Consider the following 9,760-nt stretch of genomic DNA (forward strand, 5'->3'; position numbering starts at 1 on the left):
TTCCTTTAAAGGCAGCAAAATGTTAAGAACTATGGGTTTGTTGTTTGATTTATAATGATACACATAGGTGAACAATGTAGATAAATTGTGAGAGGTAATCCAGTACAATAGTGCAATAGACATTTGACCTAATATGCTCTTTTTCCAAGGATCTGGAAATAAGAAAGTGTTTAATTTGGTAAACTACTTTATTTGATAATGTACATACATATGGGTAGATCACGGTGAATTATTTAATTTATTTGGTTTTTTCATTTTGTTTTCTGGGTTTAATGTTTGAATGTTTTAATAGAAAACATTTATTTTAATTGTAGAAACATTCATCACTTATCTAATTTGTTTACTAGATTATTACTTCAATAAATCAAAATTACTAGATTTTTTCAATAACAACCACATTTTTTTAGTATACTGGGAATTTAAAACAAAATGTTTAAAACTAGATTAACACAAACACATTTGTATTATATACCAGAGACTAACAAAAGTGCTTTATAGTTACTGGCATATTAAAATAAAGCCAAATTTTAAAAACCTGATGTGTTTAGGCCTACTATGGCTAGTTTATGAGATGTAAATATGTACTTTAGGTACCTTATTTATTTAATTAAATTTGTTGGACATTTTCAACTGAATAAAATAAGAAAATAAAACCTACAGTAATTTTACATTTCATTCTTGTACCTTCTCCCCAACCTAAATATTTCTACGATGATTTAATAATAATCAATAATGATGATGATGACGTTTTGATGTTGATGACGTTTTGATGTTGATGACGTTATGACGTTTTGATGTTGATGACGTTATGACGTTTTAACGTTATCAAAGAACTTTGACGTTATGACGTTAATGAAGTTGAAGACGTGAAGACGTTAAGACGACGATGATGATGATGATCCTTCACATTCCTGACCTGACGAACAAATAATTTGTGCCCAAAAATGTTTGCTTGAATTACACGCCAAACTTATTTTTTTATTTAGATATTATAAATCAATTATAAAGTATAGGGCCTCATTCTGTATATGAATAAGGAATAATTGATAAATGTCGCCCTCTATTATTTTGGCGAAAGTTAGCCTTTGGTGTCAAAGTTGAAAGTAGTTTTGCTGGTGCCTGGAATTTGACTGACTGGTGGTGGTATGTGTGTGCGAGCGAGACTCGAGTTCCACTGACTTTATAGGCGCGGCGACGAGTGGGAGGTTTAGAGTCAAACTCCTGACTTTCTTCCTGAAACTTTGAAAGAAAAGTTGGTAATTAAAATAGGCCTAGTTGCAAGTAAGAAGGTTGATTCACAGCAGTCATGTCGTTGACTGTGATTGTTGTGAGTGCCTCAGACCTTCCTAACGTTGAGAAATTTGGCAACAAAAGTGATCCAATTGCTTCTGTGGAATTTCAAGGTAAGCCGATATATATGATTGTACAGTACTTGTATTGTATGTTTGTTGGGCTGAGAGGTGTGACCAAACCGGCCGGTTTTTTTTTTATATACTTGACTATCTTTCCACTACTGGGCTTAGGGGGGTCTGTGTTATTTACATATCTTTATGAAATAATTATTTAATAACAAAACAGTTCTTTTTGTCGATAGTATAGCTTAATTCTTTCTTTGAGTAACTTCACCCGACACCTGTGTGTGGGCAGGTGTGACCTTGGTTGGAGTTCCAGAGAGTGGCACCATGTCCCCTTCCCCCTGCAAATTTAGGACTATTTTGCCACAATTATCATAAGATGTATGGTTTATTATGACTTAAAAAATAAAATAAGTTTCTTTACTTCTGTGGTCGTGGATCCCAGTTGTGGCAACCACGAATTTGTGAGTTTTGCCGACATTTTATTTGCTTTTAAACTTTTTCCCCACATCAACTTAAATGGTCTGAATGAATTTTTAATATTATTTCATACCTATGTTTGGGACATATTTCAGTATTCTCTTATTGAAAACATTTCTTTTGGCGTATTCGAATCACAAGCTTGAGTTTATGAATATTTACGATTTGAATAGAAAAGTAAATGTTTCCAAATGAATATACCAATTGTAAAGTTTGCTTTTAACATTAATTTAAGGATCAAGAAAGAAGACAGAAGTGGTTAAGGATGAGTTAAACCCAACATGGAATGCTGTAAGTATACACTTTTCAACTATATGGTGTCTGCCATGGAGTATCATCTAGTCTCCTGGTTTGTTTCATAAGTGTCTCCTCAATAGAGGTGTCCCCAAGGAGAGGTTCATTTGATTTGATTTGAATTTATTTGGAAAATCATCATAAAAAAAACATACAAAGTGATAACATAAATTACGGACATTACAAATAATACATTTATAAAAGATTTTCCAGGATAGCCCAAAAAGCTTATCAGCTTATTTCCATTGGGATCCAGGTTCTACTGTATATAAAAACACAGTTCAAATTCTTTCTTTTAGAAGTCCTTATTAAATAACACATTTTTGTTATGGTTTTTTGGTATTGCAATTTTAACTAAGGCCTACCTAAAATCTTAAAATTGTTATGTTGCTATCGACTATAGGTCCTATAGTATTTTATTAATTTACATTTTCCTAATCCATTTTTATCCAGTCATTGTAACTTCCCCCTCCCCCACTACCAACTGTCAACTGCTCTGTTTCCTTCATTTTAAACTTGTACCATGATGATGTCATAAGTGAAAGTCCTTGACACTGCTTCCTGATCATCGTCATAGCAACAAGGGTTGACGTTGGGGAAGTACATAAACAGTGTTGTGTGATTTTGCTATCACTTTTACGTTAGTAAGATGCGCCTATGATAGTGCTAATGTAATTATGCTTTTTGGCTCTTTTAAGTATTAATAACAAAATTCTTTTCAGCCCACACATTGCATATTTCCAATTTGGTTGTTTTATATGAGTCTTTAAAAGTAGTTTTAATGATAATACAGTCAACTTTGAACTTAAAAGGCCCAATTAGTGAGTAAATGTCTTCTAAAACGGTTTAAGAATGGGAAGTAATTAAAAGGTGATCTCAAACATCTAACAACACAAATTATTGTTTCACTTTATGCTGAGGCACATGATAGCAGTTAAGTCACCATCACAGAACAGTTATAGCATTTTACAGAGTTACAAACTTATAAAATATATATATTACTGCTACTTGCTATATCAGGCATTGATTTAATATACAGGTTTTATAGGTGTAGTAGGTGTATTATTTAATATTAGTATTATTAGTATTTCTCTACTTTAAAGTTGGAAAATGTTACAATATATATAATATTCATTCAACATTTATTTTTAAAAAAATGTCTTAAAACAGCAAAAGGTAAACAATTTTATAAGATAAATACAATACAAACTGCATTTTTTAGGAATTAAATTAGAAGTAAAAATACTTGTCTCATAAGATCCCTACATAAACATAAATAAAATCATATATTTACTGATACAACAGAATTACAAAACAGTAAAAGTAGTAAAATTTGAACGATTTCCTGTTTAGAATAATAGAATGCCTGTTTGTGAAACCAAACCGGTAAATTGCTCCATACTAAGAAAGGATAGCATTATTATCATTCAAAATCTGCTGCATGAGTTGCTTTAATTTCTATGTCTTTCAGTAGACCTAACCATGTATTGATAATTCCAGTATTATAATGCTCAGACTAGTTATTTAAAGTAGGACGTATTTCTTTAACATTCCAATGTTTTTTATTTAATGATTCTTTCCATTATTAAAAGTGGTGTCCGTTTGTTTTGTACTTTTACTTCAGTTTAGGAATACAATGTATATTTCAAACGTTGCTATAAGTATAACTAGTGCTAATACTATACCATTTAGTATAATTACACCAATACACAGCTGTTGCCTAAAGCAATTGTACTGATAGTAGTATTTTAATAGTATTATAGTACAGCAATGAATATTACCATAATATATTAATTAAACAATTTAACTTCACCATGTTGTTACGCTTATAGGCAAGAATGTTTATGCAAACAATTTTATTTAATGGTACTCAGCCCCCCTTTTAAAATGATCAAACAATATTTAGGTCATAACAAAGTATTATCTTCTTAAATCAAACACTTAAGTATCTGCCCCTTTGTAGCTTACATTTTAGAAAGTCTGCATACATTAGGCATAACAGAAGCCACAATGTATTTAAACTATAGTACTAACAGACCATTCTCATACACATACAGTATGTTAATATGAGTATGGCCAGCTTGAATAAATTTATTATTGATTGATATAGCCCTTACACAATTAAAGGTCTTAATTTATTTTTCAGTTGTCATCAAATATAACTTTTTTTTGTCTTACGTCGGTTCGTCCCACTTTTATTTCATCATCTTTTAAAATATTGAAATTTTCTTCTTAATAGAATCTTACATGGGATCTAAGTGGAAAACCTCTGACAGGGTCAGACTCCATTGTAGCAACCGTGAAAGATTGGGAACGTGTTGGTCGAAACCGGTAAGAAAGAAACATGCTTTTTCCATACAGATTGTAGTTTAAAGCTCAAATGCATTTAATTTATTTACCCTCGTGGATAAATCTATTTTTCATTGTTTAAACCAACACAGCTACATAGCAACGCATACTATGTGCGAGATCTAGTCCATGCATTATAGATGAACTAGCAAATTAAGTATGTGTGTGTACGTACGTTGGAATTCCTCAATGATGAAGTGTTCTATAATTTGTTATGAAAATTTACTGTAGTATTGATTGACGTATTTGTAATATTAAACATTATGTTAGTAATATTAAACAATATAGTAGTATTAAACATTATGTTAGTAATATCAAACAATATAGTGTAGTATTAAACATTATGTTAGTAGTATAACATATAGCTAGTACTAAACATTCAACTTCCTTTAGATTAACACTCCATCAAGGATTATAAGCTCGGAAACCAAATGAGTTTTAATTAGAATATGGTGGTTACTCATCTATTTGAGTAGTGTAGTAGTAATGGCATTGAATTTAACAGCAAGTCACAGTCAAGATTTTTACTTTGTATTTTTTTGTTTTTTATCTTGGTACCTTACTTACTAGGCCCTGTTTACACCAATTGAGTGTTTAGCCTGTTTCTTTCTTTTTTTTTGCCTTTATTTTTTCCTTTGCTGTTCTTTACCTTTCAGCATTATACTCTAATAAGCCATAAGACACATTATTGTGAATATAGCCTTAGTAATAGTTGTTAAAATAGTATGGACATTGAGGCAAAGAGCTTCCAGTAGCTAGCAGAATATATTTCTTAAGCTCTGTCTACACAATTAAATTTTATGTGACAAAAAATGTGATGTGCCCATATATGGATATGATGATGTCATATCACTTCCATATTTGGGAATATCACTACCATATTTGGGCACATCACATTTGGGCAAACTAGTAGTGTAGACAGAGGTTTAGTTTCATATAAATTGCTTAAATTGAAATAAAGATAAAGTATTTATATTTGTATTTAAAAAATGTTTAACACATTAAACATTTGTAGTATCACTGGTTTGTGCTTGAAAGTACAGCAATATGTAGAATTCATTATCATAGAACCAGAAAACATCTGTCCCGTTTTACCATGGAAATATGAATAATTTTTAGAATTTTATTACTATGATGATAGGATACTAGTGTATTTGTGATTTTAATTTATGATCTTAGCATCATTTAAAACAATCCTCAACTGTTTTTATTATTTAGTGTTGATTTATCATATATTTCTCCATATTTACAATAACATTTGAATATTTTGTATCCATAACTTTGTAGCATTTTGAATGGCACATGGTTATTCAATCAAACTAGATATTCAATTAAATTATTCAAATATTGGTCTCCCATTATCATGCATATTTTTAATTAATATGTAAAAACAGTTGCTTGTTGTTTAATTAATCAGTTTCTCTGACAGATAATCCAATACATGCATATTAAAGGTATACAACAAATATTTGTAGTTTGGTTTAACCTGTGGAGTTTGATTTGAAAATAAATCATATTATAATTTAATTGAAAATTATCTATATAATCAACGGCCAAAATATTCCTTAAAAAAAATATAGGCATGTTATAGGTTGCATATCATATTTGTGATATATGTACATATTCGTGTTGTAGTCATAAGTACCAAACTGGATATCTTCATAGACCCATATATTTATTAAACTAAATTATAAAAATCCATTTTTGGATAAACATTTTGAAATCATAGAAACCAGGTTGGTTTTTATGAAATTTAACTGTATTTCCTAAATTAATAATGTTTGAATTAAACCAAATTGACTAGAATTCCCTATAGTATAGTCAAACTAGTAATTACCAGTTTTTATGACCATCATTTGATGATGTCCAGGTAATGTGGTGACCATCTATTGATAATGTCCAGGTAATGTGGAGTTAAAAATGTGGAAAGATATTGTAATAAGAAAATACAAAATTGTAAAATAACAGAAATATGAAATATGAAGTAAAAAAAAAATGTTCACCTAAAACTGTTTGATGATTTGAAATATCAATCCTAAAATATGATATAAATTATTAACATAAAACAATATTATTATTATAACAAAATTACTAATCTTTCAATATGCCTTTTGTTATATTTGAAGAGGAGAAAATTTAAATTTTAGAAGATGGGTAATGGAACAAAAAGACATCACAAAGACAAAGTTTGCTGGTAGTGTTGCCCACATCATTTTGATAATGATTTCTAATAAGTTTACTTTATGATAGCATGAAGCATGATGCGAGAGCCGGCACATTGTGTTGTTAGGAGTTCATTGTTCATTAACAATGTACAGTTTAAGAAGAATGGCAGCAACTGCTTATTGTAACAGAGAAAAATGATATGAAAATTATACAAATATTATTTTTGTTTGATTAAAAAAGCAAAATATAGTTTATACCAGTATATATTTGAGTCTTATCTGATTAAAAAAGCAAATTTATTCTTATTACAAAAAAATCAATTAATATTTAGCTATAGCAATATTTCATAAAGTTTTATGGAAAATTTCCACACGAGTCTCCAACACAACTTGACCCTATATGTGTACGTTTGATTGTAGAAAAGGATATTGTAGTATGAATGCTGTTGCTCTGATCTGTCCATTGATTATATGTTGTGAAGGATATTGAAAATGAATAATCTTGAATGAAAATATTCAAAACCACAATTCTCTGTGGGCTTTATTTTTGTGTATGAACTGTAAAGTAGAAATATGACCATATATGGAATGTATTGATTCAAAGTACTATTGATAAGTGCCCACCTTATAACACTTGTGTGGGAGGTGTGTTTTATGCAAATATGACAACCCACAGAATATTAAAATGTACAATAGAAAATACTTAAATTCACTTTCCTTATGTTGATGTTTAATGCTTCTTTACTTGGTGTATAATGTTTGATGTTTTTAATGTGTACAGTAGATTGTTGTTTTGTTGTTGTTGTTAAAAGTTCTGAATATAGGAATTAAACATTCAAGCTCGTAGCCAGGATGGGAGGTTTGATGGTTGGAACAAACTCCCTTGATTACAATTTCATTTTTGATTGAAATGATGATGCACTTACATGCTGATTCATATCGATGGTTATGGTATAAGCAAAATGAATGGTTATGAGTCAAATGGGGACAATATATCAGTTTATTGAATAATATTATTCATTTAACTTTTTTCACATATAATACATACAGTACAATATGTGAAAAGGAACCACTTGAATCGAATGTCTGGGCCAATAAAAATGTGGCCAAGGGGTGAACACTTTTATTGTTTACTACAGGTTGGCTTGCCCAAAAATGACAAAAATGTTTACATTAATAAGATAAACTGGGAGAAAATAATACACGTACATGATATGAAATAATAGTAAACTACAGTGTGAAATATTATTTGACCTGTTTGGAATATTGTTATCAGTTTTAGTACTTAGTAAACACTGATATGTTTAATTAGGTAAGTAAATAAACTTGATGTTGGAGTTTATTAGATTGTTGTATACATCAGTTTATATATGATAGTACAGTCTGTTTATATTATACTTGGGTTTAAATAGCTTATGGTATATCTAATGTATATCATAATTCAAATCATAAGTACTTTGAATTGGAAATATCCTCTATTTTTAAGTGTTAGATTAAGTTACAAATTTACAGCACAGCTGAGATTTCAAATGACACAAGGGTGTTCTCCCCAATTCCTTCTACAGTACCTCAGTGTGCCGGTATCCAAAGCCACGCCCTTTTTTCTGACTGGTGTTTTTTTATGTGGGTGTTTGGTCCTTGAATCTACTTCCTGTACTTCAACTTTCAAATATTCATTACAAATGGTTTGTAAATATATGGAACACCTTTTCATTGATATACAAGTTAAATGTAAACAGTAATTTCAATGAAGCGGCAGTGCATTGTTTTTTGTAGCGACATAACAGCGGAGGATGTTATTAAGAATATAAAGGAGACCTATAGAAAACTAGAAGAGTCTATTTAGTATGCATGATTTAAGAAAGCTATTAGCCTTCTGTAGATCCAAAAACTAGATATGACTAAAACTAAAGTTAGGACAGTATGCATGATTTAAGCCTTTAGACTAGAGATCCTAAAACTATAACAGGCGTGCCATGATACGGCACTCATTCAATTGAACATTTCCGGGTTTTCAACACAACTTTAAAAAAAAAGTTTACAGTACAAAAATGTATTGATACGTAACATTGGAACCCACATTACTAACATCATACAGTCGCTTCGTTTGAAAGATTAAATGTTGAATAATTGTATCACATGGTGAATATACTGTACTCGGGGAGTTGTAAAATAAGAAAATAAGTAAGTAAAATAATATTTTACAACTCCCTGCTGTACATTCATTATTTGTCGCCTATTAGTATTAGGTTTAATGTCTTGATAATACTGTATCTAACCTCTTCTACAGTAAACACAGCTATCTAATTTTATAGGCTTTCCATGCATAGACTAAGGGTTAATTTTTATAAAGCTTCAATTTAGCCTAATTGGGAAACAAATTAATGTCTTGCGTATTAAAAAAAAGTTTAGTATTTTAAAAAAAAGTTTGTTTTCCTTCCAATGATTATGCCATCATATTAAGTTTGTTTGCTGTTTGCAACCTTGAGTCCAGTTTAGTAGACTTATCTTATAGCTTGTAATAAAGCCCTGTTTAAATCTTTATTATCTTACTTTGTTATGTTAATGTAATGTCTATTCTATTAAACTTTGTAGGCTTTAGTGATATTAGTCAGGACTTTGTATGTAATACTCTGCAAGGTTAAAAACATTATTGATTGCAATTTTAAATTATTCATTTTTTAATTTGGTCGGTCAAATTTAGAGATCACATGGTTACAAGATTCACCCAGAGTATACCTGTAAGCCCACCCAGAGGAATAAGCCCCTCCTAAGGAATACATAGAATTATGTGGTCCTCCAATGGATGTAAAAACAGCATGGGACACAGACTATAAAAAGTTCTTCTACCTGAATACTTATATCATGATTTAATTAATCAATAGCGTTGTTATTTCAGAAAATAAGAATTATATTCTTTATATATATTATTATAATACTGTTTATAAAAATTAATTCCAAATTATACTTTTTTTTCTTCAAAAAATGTAAATAAAGTTAATAAAATGCAAATTAAATTTAAACAAAAAATCTGCTTCACTAAATGTGAAATGAAATCTACATATTTAATTAATTGTTTTTATTCAATTTTATTTTTAATAACTTGCTGGTATAAAT

General features: G+C 29.7%; 1 protein-coding gene across 12 annotated transcripts in view; it reads left to right on the top strand.

Annotated features, from left to right (window-relative positions):
* The first annotated feature begins 1,162 nt into the window (after nt 1–1,162).
* Nucleotides 1,163–9,760, top strand: part of LOC144838464 (myoferlin-like) — a 66,000-nt gene continuing 57,402 nt past the window's right edge. For all 12 annotated transcript variants that reach the window (XM_078693837.1, XM_078693845.1, XM_078693844.1 and 9 more), the window contains exons 1-3: nt 1,163–1,403; nt 2,071–2,126; nt 4,369–4,460. In XM_078693837.1, coding sequence (XP_078549963.1) covers nt 1,307–1,403; nt 2,071–2,126; nt 4,369–4,460 — 245 coding nt within the window. In that variant the 5' untranslated portion in view covers nt 1,163–1,306. The remainder of the gene's footprint in view (nt 1,404–2,070; nt 2,127–4,368; nt 4,461–9,760) is intronic.

This window comes from Antedon bifida, chromosome 3 (assembly GCF_963402885.1).
Source record: "Antedon bifida chromosome 3, ecAntBifi1.1, whole genome shotgun sequence".
In the NCBI taxonomy this organism is placed as follows: domain Eukaryota; kingdom Metazoa; phylum Echinodermata; class Crinoidea; order Comatulida; family Antedonidae; genus Antedon; species Antedon bifida.